This window comes from Alligator mississippiensis, chromosome 3 (genome assembly GCF_030867095.1).
Source record: "Alligator mississippiensis isolate rAllMis1 chromosome 3, rAllMis1, whole genome shotgun sequence".
In the NCBI taxonomy this organism is placed as follows: domain Eukaryota; kingdom Metazoa; phylum Chordata; order Crocodylia; family Alligatoridae; genus Alligator; species Alligator mississippiensis.
This window is the reverse complement of record NC_081826.1, coordinates 11958077-11975023: the sequence shown is the minus strand read 5'-3', so window position 1 is coordinate 11975023 and position 16947 is coordinate 11958077. Positions and strand designations below refer to the sequence as shown.

The 16947-nt window shown below is 42.1% G+C and overlaps 1 protein-coding gene across 6 annotated transcripts in view; it reads left to right on the top strand.

The window, feature by feature from the left end:
* Positions 1-16947, top strand: part of KHDRBS3 (KH RNA binding domain containing, signal transduction associated 3) — a 187575-nt gene that overhangs the window by 92520 nt on the left and 78108 nt on the right. For all 6 annotated transcript variants that reach the window (XR_001374058.3, XM_059723717.1, XM_059723715.1 and 3 more), the window contains one exon: positions 12460-12599. Coding sequence is in view for 5 of the 6 variants with exons in the window: in XM_059723717.1 (XP_059579700.1) it covers positions 12460-12599 (140 nt within the window). In the remaining variant the exon portion in view is untranslated. The remainder of the gene's footprint in view (positions 1-12459; positions 12600-16947) is intronic.

Here is a 16947-nt window from a genome sequence, read left to right as displayed (position 1 = left end):
TAAATCTGTTGATGCATACCACTGACAGGTTGTCTGCGTACCACTGGTGGTACCCATACCACAGATTGGGAACTGCTGCTGTAGATAACTAAAATCTCTTTAAATTGTGAGACCCATGTAAAATCAAATGTTTCTTTGTTCTTCGCTATCCTCATTTGTAAAAGAGTAAATGCTATTTGTCTCCTTTGGAATATGCTCTTAAGGTTTTTTGTTTGTTCTTTGGGGGGATTTTAGGCTTTCATTGCAAAATTAACTTATTACCCATCATATTATGCTTTCTTCTTGTTACCTGTCCTAAGTATATTTTTGGTTGAGTGACTTTCATTTTCAAGCTGAGTACAGTATGACATCAGGTATCTTTTTGATAATCATCTAGCTTAATTGGACACAAGTCAGCTAGGACTTAAAACTGTAGTTTTAGAAACTTATTTGGTACAGTCTTTAAAAACATCTTCTTAGCTTTTCATTAGTGGAGGCCTGAGGTGGTTTTGATACTGAGGGGTTTTCAGGATGTTTCTAGCCTCACAAAGAAACGCTATTTGCTATCAAGTGGCTCCTTATTTTTCAGTATTGTCCCCCTCTGTTATCAGTGCATTTGGTCCAGCATCAAACTAGCTTGTTCATGCCCATCTTGTAGAAATCCTTGTCCTGCGTGATCAGAAACTTCTCAACTGCTGCAGTCACTTCATTTGATGCATTTCCTGCGAAGGCCTTCCTTCAACTTAAGTGGGACCTGGAGAAGTCTGAGGGACAAATGTGGTGAATGGGCTGAACTGGGAAGCAGTTCAAAGCCACGTTTGGTAACTGCAGCTTGAGATCTGTGGAGCAGTGCATTGTCCTGGAGAAACAGCTCCTTGACTTGGCTTTCCGCTGTGCTTGTTCCCGACAGCTTCTCACAAGCACAACTGGCTACTTGCATAATACTCCCCTTTTGGTCTTGCTTGTTTAAAAATTAATCACTCATGATTGCTCCATCATTGTCCCCAAAAGAAACATGTGGCCATGACCCTACTAACTCATGCCATTTTCTTGAGTGCCTTGAGAAATAGCAGTTGTGTACACTTCCACTGCATGCTCTTGTATTTAGTCTCAGGATCAAAATGGTGATTCCATGTCTCATCCTGGGTTGCAGTCCTGCTTGGGACTCTTTCTGGCTTTTCTTCAAACTACTCCAAAACTTGCTCGGAAATGTCAAGTTTTACTTCTCATCACTGATCATCATTCTGGACATTCCTTTTGCTGACGACACCTTTCTTATGCCCAAGTCTGAGGATGGTATGCATTGACCTACCACTAATCCCCACTGTCTTGGCTGTGTGCCTGACTGGGTCTCCTGTCACTTATTTCCCTCCTTGTGGACCGGGTATACTTGTCTGCTTTTTGGTGACTGATTCTTTGACATGTCTTCATACAAGTTTGGCACAACTGAAGAAAAGTCTGTTAACAATTGCATTAAAATGTGTACTTTGATCTGTGAAATCTGTTGGGGCTCAGTATTAAGTCAACCTAGATGCTTGTGAATGTCCTTGTCACCTGCATTTCTTCATATAATCTTCCAAGGTTTCTCAAGGTGTAGGCAGTTTTAAGACCATGTCTGTCTTTGGTATTAGATCAGAAAAGAACCAAAGCACAAGAGCTCTCTAGTAAATTTACCTTCATTTAGATGCCATTTGAAATGGTATTTTTTTTTGAGAGGTTCATATCTCAGAACTAATCACAATTGCGTTCTCTAAGCGTAAAATATTAATGGTTAAATATAAAACGCCTTTGCCACTAATACCTAGGCATTATGGGATTTATTAATATAAAATATTCAATTTTTTTTTCCCCTAGATCAAATTAGTTTAAGGTAAACTGTTCTATAAACACATGTGAATTTTGAGTTTGCAAATAGAAAAATGCTTTTTCCAGTATTTTATTATCTTATACTTAAGCTGAACTTAAGTTTGGCAGATGTGTTTTAGTCACTACAGGAAATCAATGTTTTATGTTGTAATGATCTCTGTTGCTGCAGAAAACCACTGAAATCTTGCATTAGAGCTGCCTTTGAAGTAGAGGTTATAAAGTATCCTTACTCTTGGTGGTTGTTTCAAGTTGAGGCCTTGGAACTTATATAGTGTATTCTTTAGCACTAGGAGGCTTTGAAGCTTCCTTACATAGTTCTGTTACATATTTGGTTGTGTTTTTAGTACAACTCCAGCAAAGAACTCTTGCTCAGTCTTGATATTGTTCATCAATAATATTTGATGCAACTATGGTTTTTTTTTCTCTTTCTCATTCTGTGATGTTACTGTTTGAAAATGCTACTCCAACTGGTGTTTATCTGGAAAACACAGTGTTAGAGTTCCCTGAGGGTCATGCACTTCATTTTACACAACTAAACTGCCACCATGTCATAGAATCAAGGTTTTTATCTAATGTGCTGCTATGCATACTTTGGCCATAATTGGCTTCTGGGTGGATGGTATGGTTAATTTTTATGAAGCCGGAAAATGGTAATTTTGGTCAGTCAGCAAAGAACAGTACTAGTCTCTTCCAGAGCTCAAACAGCAGCTGTACCTTACAGATTAATCATTTCAGGATACAGGCACCTAGAGCCTGGTTTGATATATTAAATATCTGGACGAGGGAAACAGTGGTCCGTGGCTCTGGAAGGATGTATGTGACAGCTTATCTCTGTGGAAGTGCTATATGAATAGAAGTGGCAAACTTCATGGTCTCTTGAATGGGTGCAGCTCAGCACTGGATCCATAGCTTCAGGTGCCTGAGCATCTGATTTCCACCCTCCCCCCCATTGTGACATAGAATTAAATGCCATTGGCTGTATGAAGCACTAAATAAATTCCAGTAGACAAATGTGAGACTCCTCGTTGCATCAGTGCATTTCTGCATGTAATGTTCAGGTTAAGGAGAGAGGAAACCTTTAAACACTAGCTGATTTCTAGCATATTAGACTCTGCATCTAGACTCACATTTCAAATACTATAAAGGAGTTAGGGAAATCCATGGTAGCTTTAATGTGTACTCGCATGGACTTGAGTATACGCATGGTCCCTCATCTTAATGTAGAAGGCATACTCAAATCCCTTGAATTTATTTGTGGGCATTTGTAAAATGTCTGCCTTCTAACCAGAGTACTTAATGTATATCAAATTTTAGACAAATGGGAAACAATTCTGAATAATTTTGCAGGCAGGGAGTCTGTGCTGTCCAGGAAAGCAACTGTGCAAGGTATCCCAGAAAGAAAGTAGTCAGCATGCCTCTAACAACTCGTCACTGATCAACTGTGGTAAAGAGTTCAAGTCTAAGCAGACATCCTTGATAGCTTTTTCTCTACATAAGCCCCTATATCGGGTGTGCTCAACCCCTGGTTCACAGGCCAGATCCAGCTCCTGGGGCGGTCATCTGGCCTGCAGGACTCCCCGTAGGTCTGGAAATGTTGGCAGTGAGGGAGCAGTGTTGTCAAATTTCTGAACCCATGGGGGAGCCCTGTGGGTCAGATAGCATAGCCCTATGCAGGGGCTGAATCCAGCCCACGTTGAACGCCACTGCCTGGTGTCAAAGTCCTCCATATCCTTGAGTTGGCCTTACTTGTGAGACATTCTAGATGGCACTAATTTAGCTGGAAAGGAGAACATAATTGAACTTAGTTGATAAACCCTTTCAATTGGTCCTTGAATTTGAATGGGTACTGAAGAATTAATCTTCCAGGAAGATAATAGAGATAGATTAGTCAACACAATCTAATGAACAAAAATTACTAGCTCTGTCACCAGGAGACTTGCAAGAAGAAGCATTCAGTAGAGAAGAAAGGTCATGTGTGGCTTTCAACTCTGAGGCAAGAGCTTTAATTAAACGTAGTGGAGAAAACGTCCTGTGATTTCCAACAGCACCGTCATGGATACGACAGGTTTGCTTCTCACCCCTTCAGTGACTCTTACTATCACGCTGAGGCTGGAGAGCTGAAGTTTGGGAACAAGAATAGCTCTTATCCTTGGAAGCATCAGCCTATTGACATTTTTTTTTATAATTGGAGCACAGAAGTTTAGGGGGGCTGACCCCTGATTATGCTGAGCTGAAATGCTAATAACATTTTGTGAAATGTATAGTGAGTCCTCTTGCTTTTCAAAAGGAGTTGATGAGAGAGGATGCAAAAGCCAGGATTTGGATTAGTCTCAAGTATTTTAAATGTGACCTTAGAGTTCCTGCCTAAGCTCCAAGGCTGTTCAGATTGGGCCTGTACTAACAGCCACAACATTTTGAATTACACTTACCACTCCTTCATCTCTGTGTATGATGCCTACATTCCCAAACCTGAATTGCATTTTGAAACTTCTGAACCCTCTTTACTGACTTCTGTGTGGGGGCCAATTGGGTAACTGGCTGCCGCTGCAAAACACAGCTTTTCTGGAACTTGGGTATGAGGTAGCCTCTACTGCCACACACAATCGCTACACAGCTTTGAAAAACGATTCAGGCTTTTAGGCCAAAGTGGCTTGGGTGCCTCCAGTTGAACCTTGCAGCACCTAAGCATTACACTCATTGCTCCAGAAACAAAGTAAAGCCTGAGGCTGAATTGATTCAATCGTTGTAGTTTAGTCTAAGATGTGTAGATTGAACTGATAAGCAAGTGAACAGATTTACTTTTGGTTCTGGAAATGTAGCCACCTGCCTGCAGTGGTCCAGGCCAGGAGAGTGCAGTGGTGGGGGGAACTAGAGCATGGCCCCCTGATGACCTGGAGCTTGGGCCAAAGCTAGCCTGTGCCCCCTCCTCCCCCTGGGCATGGCTAGGGGAAGTGGGGAATGGTAGGGGAGATGCAAAATATCTTTGGTTGCCAGGAGACTGAGTCAACTTGAATCTGGAGGGGATCTGGAACTGAAATTCAATAAACCAATGTAATCTAATTAAGTCTGAGGCTACATCCATCCAGGTTTATCTTAAACTGGTTTTGGGTATTTTGAAAGTGTTTTATGTGCACTGAACTTCTGGTGTGTTACAGATTTGAACTGGTTTCTGATCCATTATACTAGTTTATGTGTAACTTCTGTCCCTAGCCTTGTAATTTACTTTGTATCAAGCCTAGTGTCTCTTTCTTAGCAAACGGAGAGAGTAAGCCATGTTAGTCTAGTCTGAAGTCAGGAAGAAGGTAGAGTAGGGTGATACATTAGACTAAATTAGTTAGTCTCTTCAGTGCCACTCTGCCCTGCCTTCTATCTTAGCAAATCTAAATTATCATTCAAGAAAAAAAATCTGCTTTTGTACTATCTAATTGTGGCGCATAGTCTGTAAGCTTGATTCTTTGCCCCAAAATCAAAGCAAATAGTTTCTTAAAACTATGGCTGCTGGCACTAAGTTTGCAGGGCAGGACTAGAAGCTGCTAATACTTTATTTTGGATTGGCTCTAAACTTTCTTCACTACCTATTCTAGCATAGATAGCTCCTACCTTTTGGTTTTGTGCTATAACCAGTTATTTCAGACTCAGTTTCCCTCTTTCTTCTCCTCTTCCCAAGTCATCAGAGATGCATTTATTGAAGAACTAATTAGACTACCTAGGTTCTTCCCAGCTTTGACCATCTCTACAAATGCACAATATGTGGCTGCAATCAAGACCTCAACCTTTTCCTGCTGACTTAAAGCAACAGAGATTAGCCTCTTCCATCATGTTTTCTGTCCCTTCCAAATGGTATTGCTTTTTGGCTCTAAGACCATTCTTTTGCCACCTCTTTTTTTTTTTTTTTTCCCTTTGCACCCACCCTTTTTACTAAGTCAATATTGCAGTGTACTCAGCCTACCTGATCATTCTTCCTTGCCCGCATTGGGCAGATGTGACTCAAGTTGCTCAAGGTAACCTTAAGCAACACTGGCTAAAAAATATCCTGTTGCTGAGAAAATTCCAAGTGTTAATTTGGACAGACAGCATTGTGTGCGTGTCATTTCAAGTCATCAGTGATGGCTTTTCTACGGGACTGAGAATATTGGGCAGATGGTACTTTTTCAAGGATTAAACATGCTGCATCTCTAATGGTGCTCTAAGAAGGTATCAGATAAGATTCTCATCTATCTTACCTTGTTTTTTGCACTTTTCAAAACTTTAGTCATTTTTGAGAGGTAGTGCTGCAATGGTGTTAATGCAGGCTATCTTCTAACTTTTTGGTTTTATAAAGGCTCTGACACTGGAAGCATGAGATATGGGACTCCTTCATCCATCAGTGCTGTGATCAATCAAAAACTTGTGTGTTAAGCAAACTTCAAGCCTCTTAAAGAACCACAAATGGGTGCAGTGAGAATTCATCATTAAAGCAAACTAAGATGAGTAACTTTTTTCCTCCCTTTTAGGTTCACCTTTTAAAAAAAAGTGTAGAATTTTCTTCAGGCACAAGGATATCCACATTACTTGGCTGCTTTCCAGGAGAAATCCTCTAAAAACAATCGCAGAATCTCTTAAAAAAAAAAAAAAAAAAAAAAAAAATAGTGGTTAGATGAATAGAATTTAGGGCTTTCAAGTTCATCTAGGTTGACTTTGGCTTCTGTAGGTTCCTAAATTGATTAAAGTGACAGACATCCAATCATGATTTGAAGACACCAAGACAATAAAGAACTCTACTAATGGGTTTGAATAGTTAATTGCAATCAAAAATTGAAAATATATGCCTAACTCTTAAGATTAATCTACATAGCAACCAGAAAGTGATTCTTTTTATACCTTTTCTCCACTAGGTTAAAGAATCATTTTAGCACCTGATATTTTTTTTCCAGGACAGAGAATCCTGTAATCAAAACATCTCTTGGTCTTTTTTTTTTTTTTCTGATTAAAAAAAAAAAAAAAAAAAAGCGGATTGAGCTCTTTAAAATTCTCAGTAGAGTATATTTTTTTTCCGGTCCTCAAGGTATTTCTGCACCTCTCCATTTTTTACATTCTGTTTAAATACTGGATATTCTTAGTATCTCACTAAGGCAGTTCATAGAGATTAAAAAAACACTTTTCAGAGCCTATTTGCCACTTCCATTTTATGTATTAGTTGAGGTGTGTTTTTTACTGTTCTCTAGTTTATGATCCATGTTTCTTGCATGTTTGTACTTAATTTTTTTTGTTTGATCCCAGTTTACTAAGCAATCCAGACTGCTCTGAGATTGCCCAGTGTGCATCATTCTTTAGCTTTCTGCTGATCTTTGTGTTTGTTTGTGAATTCTGCCTACTGTGGTTTCATATTTACTTCTCTATCTTAAATGAAAATGTTGAATTGTCAAGCCACTCCCACAACCTGATTAGAAATGCTCCCATTCCGTAATTCCTGATTGGCAGATACTTTTTTCAGTTCTTTAATCCATTTTACTTAAGGAATCATAGAAAAGTAGGGCTTGAAGGGACCTTCAGTAGTCATCTAGTCCAGTCCCCTGCTTGAGACATGATTACTTGTATCTAAAGCATCCCATACAAATCCTTATCTAACCTGTTACTAAAAATGCACAATCAACCCTGTCGCACAACTACAACACATAGCACCCTAACCTGCCACAGATAAAGCAGGAGGACGAGGGCAGTCAGTGTTCTGGGACTGCAAGACTTGTAAAATATGCTTTTCAGTGCTTTATACTACTAATATTTTTAGCAATGTTGTGTAATACAATGGCACATTACTTTGAAGCTATTTTCATCTATGCAGATACTCTTATTAACCAAATATTGAGTATAATCAACCCCCCATTATCCATTTTGCATAAAAAAGCTGATTGATCATAATTGCATTCCTGTCTTTCAGTACATAATTGTATCCCGTATTACCTTTGCATTATATCCACAATAGATTGTTAGAACTATTGATGTGTAATAACCCAACGGTAATAGATTTTCCCCCCACCCTGTATTTTGCATCCCTTATCAGTTTTCTACACTTAATAGCTACTGAATTATGACTACTACATATGTAACATTTTTTCACTTGCTGTTGGGTCTTTCACTTTATTATACAGGCGTTGTTTGGTAAAGAGGATAACTTCAGCTAAAAGCCCAGCCCGGTCCATTGGAAATCTAATAAAGTCAACTTAATGTCAAATTTCCCTTCATTTTTCTACCTAAATCTTAACTTCCAGTTTTACTTAATTTCCTTAAAACTAAAGAAAATTTTAGCCTTTTTGAAGTACTAAGCCTGTGTGTTACTGATTTCGGTCTTCTCTCTTTGCCCAAATTGAATGTAACAGCTTATAATCAGTGGTTCCTCTTTTGTAGGTCATGATACCAGGGGATAACAATTTGGGATATGGCAGGGGTAGGCAATGTTTTTTGGCCGGAGTACCGAAAAAACCACAACGTCTATTTTCGGAAAGTGCCGCAGTACTAGTATGCCAGAAAAACAAAATTGGGGGTGGACTAGATGCATGGGTGCACAGAGCCAGGCTGCTGGGCCACTAGACAAAATCCAACCCAACAATGCCCTGGGGCTGCCAGAGCCCCTGTGCTTCCCTGGGGAGCCAGCCCATGGGCTGCAGCACAGCCAGCTGAGGCCCTGCCTTGAAGTTTGCCCATCAGCCCAACCACCCACCCACCCCACAAAGCTAAGCCCACAGAGGTGCGGTGCTCCTGGCAAGGGGCAGCACCAGCCTCATCCCAGTAGTGGGGCTGAGCCAATGCTGGGCTTGGAGCAGGTGGGAATCAAGCCAGCTCAGCTGCAAGCCCTGCTGCAAGCAGTCTGGGCTCTGTAGTTGAAAAGAGCTACCCAGAGCTGGGACTGGCTGCAGCTGGGAGTCTGCAAACTGCTGCACATGTGCCTCGGAGCAAATGGTGCGGGGGGCCTGAGGCAGCATAACCCCAGCTTCTCCCGTGCTGCAGGCACAGAGCTGATGACCAGGCTCTGGAGCCTGAGCAGCTACTTGCAGCCAACCTGGGCTCTGGGCTGCTGCAGTAGGCATGCTGCAAACAGCTGCGCCAGGCTCTGGCATCAACTCTGTACTGACATGTGCAGGCACACCTTGCAGTGGGGGGTTGGGGAGGGGCCTGAGGCAGCACAAGCCCAGTCTCTCCCCTGCTCCCGGTGCAGCTGTTTGTAGCCAGCCTGGGCTCTGGGCAGCTGCAGCAAGCAACGGGCAGGCTGCAGACAGCTGTGCCAGGCTCCACAGCTCCAGCATCAGCTCTATGCTGGTGGTGACTGTGTGCATACCTTGGAGCGGACGGTGGGGATAGGGCCTGGCCCTGAGGCAGCGCTTCTGCTGTCCATTCCAAGGTGCGTGCGCAGCTGCCACCAGCACAGAGCTGATGCCAGAGCTGTGGAGCCTGGCACAGCTGTTGGCAGCCTGCTTGCTGCAGCTGCCCAGAGCCCAGGCTGGCTACAAACAGCTGTGCCAGGCTCTGGAACCTGGCCATCAGCTCTGTGCTGGTGGAGGGGAGAGACCAGGGTTGCGCTGCCTCAGGCCCCTCCCCTACCACCCGCTCTAAGGCGTGCATGCATGTGCTGGTACAGAGCTGATGCCGGAGCCCAATGCAGCTGTTTGCAACCTGCCTGCTGCACCCAGCCCCAGCGCTGGCTAACTGCTGCCAACCACGCAGCCCAGGCTGCTTGCAGCTTCCCAGCCACCTGCTGGGAGCTGCCTGGGCTCCGTGGTTGGCAGCAGCTACCCAGAGCCAGGGCCGGTGGTGGCGTGCCGAGCAAAATGGCCTCCTGTACCATGCTCAGCACACTTGCCAGGGGTTGCCAACCCCTGGGATATGGTATTTGTTAGATTTTTTCCTAAGTTCTGGAAATTCTAGTAGTGTGGTGTTGGTAGGACAGATCTACCATGTTATAAGGCATTTCAGTTCAGGACACATGCCCTCTGCCCCATACCACCATGGATTAAAAAGAAAGTTATGGAGTAATTCCATCTTATTCTGTAGTTTTGATTTGCGTATCTGTAACATAGTCTTATACAGCAGGTCAGCTGTCATTCACTTTAGTTGAAGATATTAGAGGTGAAAGAACATGTTAGCTGAATGCAAAAAAATCTGTCTAGAGGAAAATCAATATCCAATCTAACGAAAACAGTATTAGACTATTTGATTCCAAATTATTTTCCTATTATAAGTGTCCAAATAACCCTTTGAATCTTTCGTTCAGAAGCTAAATATCTCTTGGGAATATAGTTTCTTCAATAAACACATTAGATATTCCAAGAGATGAGGTCAGTCTTAAATGCAAAAGATTCATTCCAAAATTGGTTTAACAAAAATATATTCCAGAGAGATGATCGATCAGTAATTTAGTGGATGAACTAGAGGGAAAGAGCAAAGCGTAACCTTACCTTGTTACTTTTTGTTAGAGGAAGGCATTCCGGCAGGCAAGGTAACTTTTAAATACAAAACTCTTGAAGAGCTGGTAAAACGAGAGGTGAACGTAACGTCTAAAGTTGACATGATCTCTGATAAATGATTTTAAGCACAGGGTTGTAACCGACTACTCTGCTTATGCAAAGCAACCAGGAATCTTGGAGCATGTCTTGTCTTTTTGAGCTGAAGGAGCCTAGGATGGCAGCTGATAGCAACCTAACTTGATTTGAAAGGGAATCTGGTACAGAAGTTCAGTACAATGGACTAACCTACTTTGAATAAATGAGTGCACATCGATCCAGCACGGTCTTAGACCAGATTCCACCATTTTTAGTCTGGTCTTCATGCTGCAAGCTTCTGTACAGTTATGGGTTCGGTTCAGTTTCTGATCCCTTGCTCCAGATTGTGTAGCAGCTGTACCTGACCTTTAAGCTTCTCTTTCACAACACAGGTTTTCTAGTGTGTTCTGCCTCCTCTTAAGGTTTTTATTAATCTCTTGTTTCTTAATGAATTCTTCCAAGAAAAACCCTTAGGGCCTTATTCCCATGAGACTGAATGTGTAGGGTCTGCTAAATAAATTCCCTACTTGACAATACTTCCATTTATTTTAAAGGAAATCAACTGAGACTTATTCCAAGACCCGTTCTTCACTATCGTTCCAAGGTCATAGTTACGTACAACTCTCTAGTATCTGTTTACTAAAAGGGTTTCTAATACAATCATCTGTTTAGTTAGATCTTACATACTTTGTTCCCGAAGGGATCAAAGAATTGACACAAGGCTTTCCCTTGTGTCAGGGCCAGAAATATTATCCTCCTCCTCTCAGACAAAGCTTGTACATGTCTGTTCAGAGAGCCAAAGGGAAAGGATCTCAGATCCTTCCATCTCCAAATGTGGCTTCTGAAAGGCATACACATGTAATCTTCTGATTAGGTGACACCCAGATTTGGCTACCAGTCCCTGTTAGAAGAAAATACTATCATCATTTGGTTATGATGGGAGCAAATTACAACGGACGTGGGTGCATCAAAATTTCACATGGGTTACCACGTGCTGCATTTACGGAGATCTTACCCTCTTCTCAGAAAACTGGCACATACTAATGCAATCCAAACCACAGTCTTCTATCTCCTGTTCACAAAATGGATATAGTACTGTATTTATACTGGGGGGGAGGTTGGAGGCAGGGGACTAGAAGAGAGCAAATAAACATGTTGTCCAGAAGCAATAAAGAAGAGAACAATCCATGCTGGATTTACTAGTTGAAATTGGAAAAGATAAATTTGACCACTTTTTGAATTTGTCTGTCCTAAATAAAATCTTTCTGGTTTTTACCCTAAAACTACATTTCTTGGTTGGTCAATAGCAAATGGGAGGGTGGGGGGATCTAAAAACAAAATAAAAAAGGAAGAATGCAGTCGTTAGGATTTCTCATCAGCTTCATTGCCGCCTTACGTACTGGATTTGGAGAATAACTCGGCATCTGGAACCCTCCCTGTTTGAGAACTACTCTAAAAGCTATCCTTTTAGATGGCATTTATAAACTCTATGGCTTTCTTGAACACCTCTTGTTGGAGGAATGTCAATACATCTAGTATGTCTGAGTTTGTATTCTCTTGTAAGAATTAATAAACAAACTCGAGGATTTCAAGAAAGAAAGAAAAAAATCTGTTGGCTTCGGTCATTTTATCTGTCCTTTCTTAGTGAAGGATTGATCTCCATTAATGCAATGCCTTGGACTGCAACTTAACTGCTGTCTGAAGCAATAGGACTATTGCCACATTTCATTGGGACTTCATTACATAAACAGAACTTGGATGCTCATTTGAAATTAAGAGGAATATAATATTTTTAAATACTAGTAGTATTTTTGGTGGATTGTTTTTCTTTTGTTAATTAAATGAAAAATCTGTTGGGTAATGGTCAGTCCTGGAGAAGAAAATAGGATTTGAACAAAAACATAAAAGAAATATCACATTTGATATAAAGATCTTAGCAAGATTTAAATTGAAATGGAGTCCCCATGTTGAGATTTTTATGTACTGTTTCTAGCAGGTTTTCAGCAAGAAGTTCATCTAGAACAGCATAAAAATGGAAATGATGCTTTTCAGTAATATTTTCCTGAAGTGGTTGATTAGCTTTCTTCCCCCTTCTGTCTAGGACTACAATGATGAAATCAGACAGGCACAGCTGCAAGAGTTAACGTACTTAAATGGCGGTTCAGAAAACGCAGAAGTTCCAGTTGTTCGCGGAAAGCCACCAATACGAGCGCGAGGAGTACCCGCCCCTGCCTTGGCCAGGTAGGCACCTCCAAGCAAAACGGTGCATTTTGAACATCTATATTTTGGGGCTCAGCCCTTTTAATATTAGATTTTCTCCAAAAAATATTCTGATTAATGCTTGCATACTTATCACCATTGTTAATACAGCCCAATGTGTATGTTTTAAAACATACAACATGTATGACATGTTTTATGAACTCATCACTAAGATTGGATGAAATCTATCTTGAGAAAAGAACTGTACAATGCAAAGTGTGACATGTAGGATTCTTAAACACTCTCAAAGTCTAGCTTTGCTTTAGGTCAGGGGTAGGCAACCCCCAGTACACATGCCCGAGCATGGCGCACAAAGGCATTTTGCTTGGCACAAGAACCTCGGGGCAGGCAGGGGAGCTGCGAGGGATCTGATCCTTTGTTGTGGCAGTGTAGCCCTGACCCCTTCCCTGCCACCCAGCTTGAGGCACATGTGCACCCACTTCTGGCAACAAGCTGGTCTGGGGCTCTGGATCCTGGTGCAGTTGCTTTCAGCCTCCCCACTGCCTGCTGTGAGCAGCTTGGGCTCCATGGCAGGCAGCAGGTAGACTGTAAGCAGTGGCACTGGGATCTGCGGAGCCCTAACCTGGCTCACAGCAGGTGGAAGGTGCAGGTGTGCCTGGGGGAGGATGGTGGGGAAGGGGCTGGGGATGCGCTGCCACAACAAGGATCAGGCCTGCCCTCCTGTCTGCTTCTGGCACACCAACATCTTACAAGTCTTAAGTTGCAGGTGTTTTGGCATTTTGCCCTGCCCAAAAACATCGCCGACCCGTTTTAGGTCTAATATGCTGACTCAATAGAAAACGCTACCAAGTGCAATATTTTTGTGAGCAATTCTGTAACGATTAAGCTCTTAGATATGAATAATGTATTTTGCCTTATTTCTACAAATGGAGAACTTCCTTGGGACAGAAAAATTAAAGTGCTCCATTGTCACACAGAAGCTTATTAGGAAAACTCATTGGTACCTAGGCCTCCTTATTTCTAGTCTCCTTCAGTTCCTGTGTGCACACTGCCTCCTCACCTTACTTTGTAAAGTTCTTTACAAACAGGGCTAACTTACTTGAGTAACTTCATTCTCATATCTTTATTCTCGCATTGTTATTTAGTACTTACATATTTCAGTTGCTGTTTATTAGCATTATGAAACTCATTGTGTCGAGAAACGAGTAGTAGTACATTTATTTTCTCTTGGTTGAGATTTGAATATAGAGTGTTTTCTTAAACAGGCATTTGTAATGTACTGCGTTTAATTTCAGTGTTGTCTGATGACTAGATGTGCTAAAAATGTAAGGCTCCACAGGCATTTTTGAGCTGGCACTTGGTCTTGGACTCATCCCACAACTAAACTGTTAAATCAGAAAAAAGTGTAAACAAGTATTTTTGCTGGAAGGAAGAGCTAGATATGTCTCCTCTTTCCACTATTATGAAAAGTTTTATCCTTCATATTATGCTTCTGCAGACCCTCTTTTTGAAGTGCAAGGGTGACAGCTTTAAGTCTTTTGAGTCCTTGAGTATAAAGAAGAAAAAAATCAGGATATTTGCATTAGGCAGATCTTATATGCTAGATGGAAACTGCTGCTGCTTTCCAAAATAAACCACTTTGATTTCAGTAGATTTTGTTTTCAAAGCACTTTTCTTCTACACTAGAAATTGAAGTCCTGTCTCAGTTGAAAAGGTGATGACTTGGAGATTAGTGAATGGTATAGGTACCAAGGGTACAGGTTATAGTATAGTATAGATAAGAGTATAGGCACCAAGAGTAAAATGTTGACTAGCACAAAAGATTTTTTTTATTAGTACCACTTAAATTACAATGACCCATTAACACTTTGGCTGAAGAAAAGCTTTTAAGGTTAATACCTTGTATAGATAAGAGTATGTTTGAACAAACGCCATACATCCGAGACCTTCCGGAAGTTTTCTAGCAAAAACTGGAAAACAATCTATCTGACTCTTTCAGGTTTTAGTCGTTGACAAAAAATGGCTCTCTCTTCCAGCTTGTTCCCCAGCTCTATCCTCCACCCTTTTGCCCCTATCTCTGCACTTAATATCTCCTACAGTTCTCAGTAGTCATACAAGTTGCCAAACATTACTTTGTCTTAAAAGGTAAGTTCCTAGTGTATGGGGTTTTTTGAACTAACTAGTGCTTCATTAAACTTGCACTGACTTCTTTGGTTTGCTTCTAGTTCTGTTTTACCCCTTTTTTTCCCCCCTTGTTGTTTATGCAGAAAACTTATTCCTTCTGAAGGAAAAAGAGTATTAAACGGGGCTTATGTGATCATAAAAGACAGTCTTTCTTAGTTTTAGCTTTTTAAATATTCACTTTTTCTTGTTGACCTTGGGTCTGGTGCTGCTTTGTTCTTGCTCTTCTGGTTTTTGTTCCTTCCTTACAGTGCAAAGAAAGAAAATGACTTTTGAGTCAAAGCAGTAGCTCTGCTTCAGGGTGGTGGGAATTACTATGAACACCTTGCCTTTCAGATGTTATCCACCATTCTGAGGGTGCATCCCTAGGAACAGGACACAGGGACTCTCTGCCATGATAAGGTGTTTCTACTTTCCTGTTGTGGAAGGAGAAAATAGGAACTATTCATCTTGGGCGTTCTCTTTAAATAGCTTCTTGAGGCTAGATGTGTAAAATACACATTTGCAGCAGTCCCATTCTACCTGGTCGTGCCCGCTCCAGTCTTACACTTTCCATGATGCTCCTTCAGCTTCCTCCTATGATTCATAGATTCAGAGATGTTAGGGTCAGAAGGGACCTCAATAGATCATCGAGTCCAACCCCCTGCATAGGCAGGAAAGAGTGCTGGGTCTAGATGACCCCAGCTAGATGTCTATCTAACCTCCTCTTGAAGACCCCCCAGGGTAGGGGAGAGTATCACCTCCCTTGGGAGCCCATTCCAGACCTTGGCCACTTGAACGGTGAAGAAGTTCTTCCTAACGTCTAGTCTAAATCTGCTCTCTGCTAGCTTGTGGCCATTGTTTCTTGTAACCCCCAGGGTCGCCGTGGTGAGTAAAGGCTCACCAATTCCCTTCTGTGCCCCCGTGATGAACTTATAGGCAGCCACAAGGTTGCCTCCCAACTTTCTCTTGTGGAGGTTGAAGAGGTCCAGGTGCCCTAGTGTCTTCTCGTAGGGCTTGGCCTGCAAGTCCTTAACCATACGAGTGGCCCTTCTCTGGACCCTCTCCAGGTTATCCACATCCCTCTTGAAGTGCGGCACCCAAAATTACTCCAACTGCGGTCTGACCAGCGCCCGATAGAGGGGAAGTATCACCTCCTTGGTTCTGTTTATCATGCATCAGCAGATGCATGACCAAGTGCCATTCGCTTTTCTGATGACTTTGTCACCCTGCCGACTCATGTTCATCTTGGAGTCCACTAGGACTCCAAGATCCCTTCCTGCTTCCGTGCCTCCAAGCAGGTCATTTCCTAGGCAGTGGGTATGCTGGACAGTTTTCCTCCCTAGGTGCAGCACTTTGCATTTCTCCTTGTTGAATTGCATTCTGTTGTTTTCTGCCCATATGTCCAACCTGTCCAGGTCTGCTTGTAGTTGTTCCCTGCCCTCTGTGTCCGCTTCTCCCCACAGTTTTGTGTCATCTGCAAACTTGGACGAGGGAGTGAAGTGTACTCTGTCCAAGTTGCTGATGAAGACATTGAAGAGTATCAGTCCAAGGACCGAGCCCTGCAGGACCGCACTGCCCACACCCTTCCAGGTCGATACCGACCCATCCACTACGACTGTCTGGGTACGACCTTCTAGCCAATTCGCCACCCACCAGACTGTACTCATCCAAGTCACAGCCTCTTAACTTGGTCACTAGTATGGGGTGGGATACCGTATCAAAGGCCTTCCTGAAATCTAAGTAAATGATGTCAACCCCTACTCCTGCATCCAGGTGTTTTGTAACCTGGTCATAAAAAGAGACTAGGTTAGTCAGGCATGATCTACCTGCTACGAACCTGTGCTGGTTTCCCCCAGCATAATTTTTCCAGCTGGGCTCTCGCAAATGTGAGCCTTGATAATTTTTTCAAAGACTTTGCCTAAGATGGAGGTGAGACTGACTGCCTTTCTTCTGCTTGGCTGCTGCTGCCTTTCTTCCCCTGCTCTTTTCAACTATATGGGAGACTAACCGACTAATATTTAAAAATATTCATGACTAACTGATTAGGTCAGTGTCACTTTACTACCCTTGTATCAGTTTGTATCACTAGAACCTCTTGTTTGGAGCCACTTTTGACTTTCAGTGTCTTATTAAAATTCTCCTCTATAACCAATGATGGTGTTTGAATTTTAAGTACTATTTTTAAGTGTGTATTGAGGTACAGGGA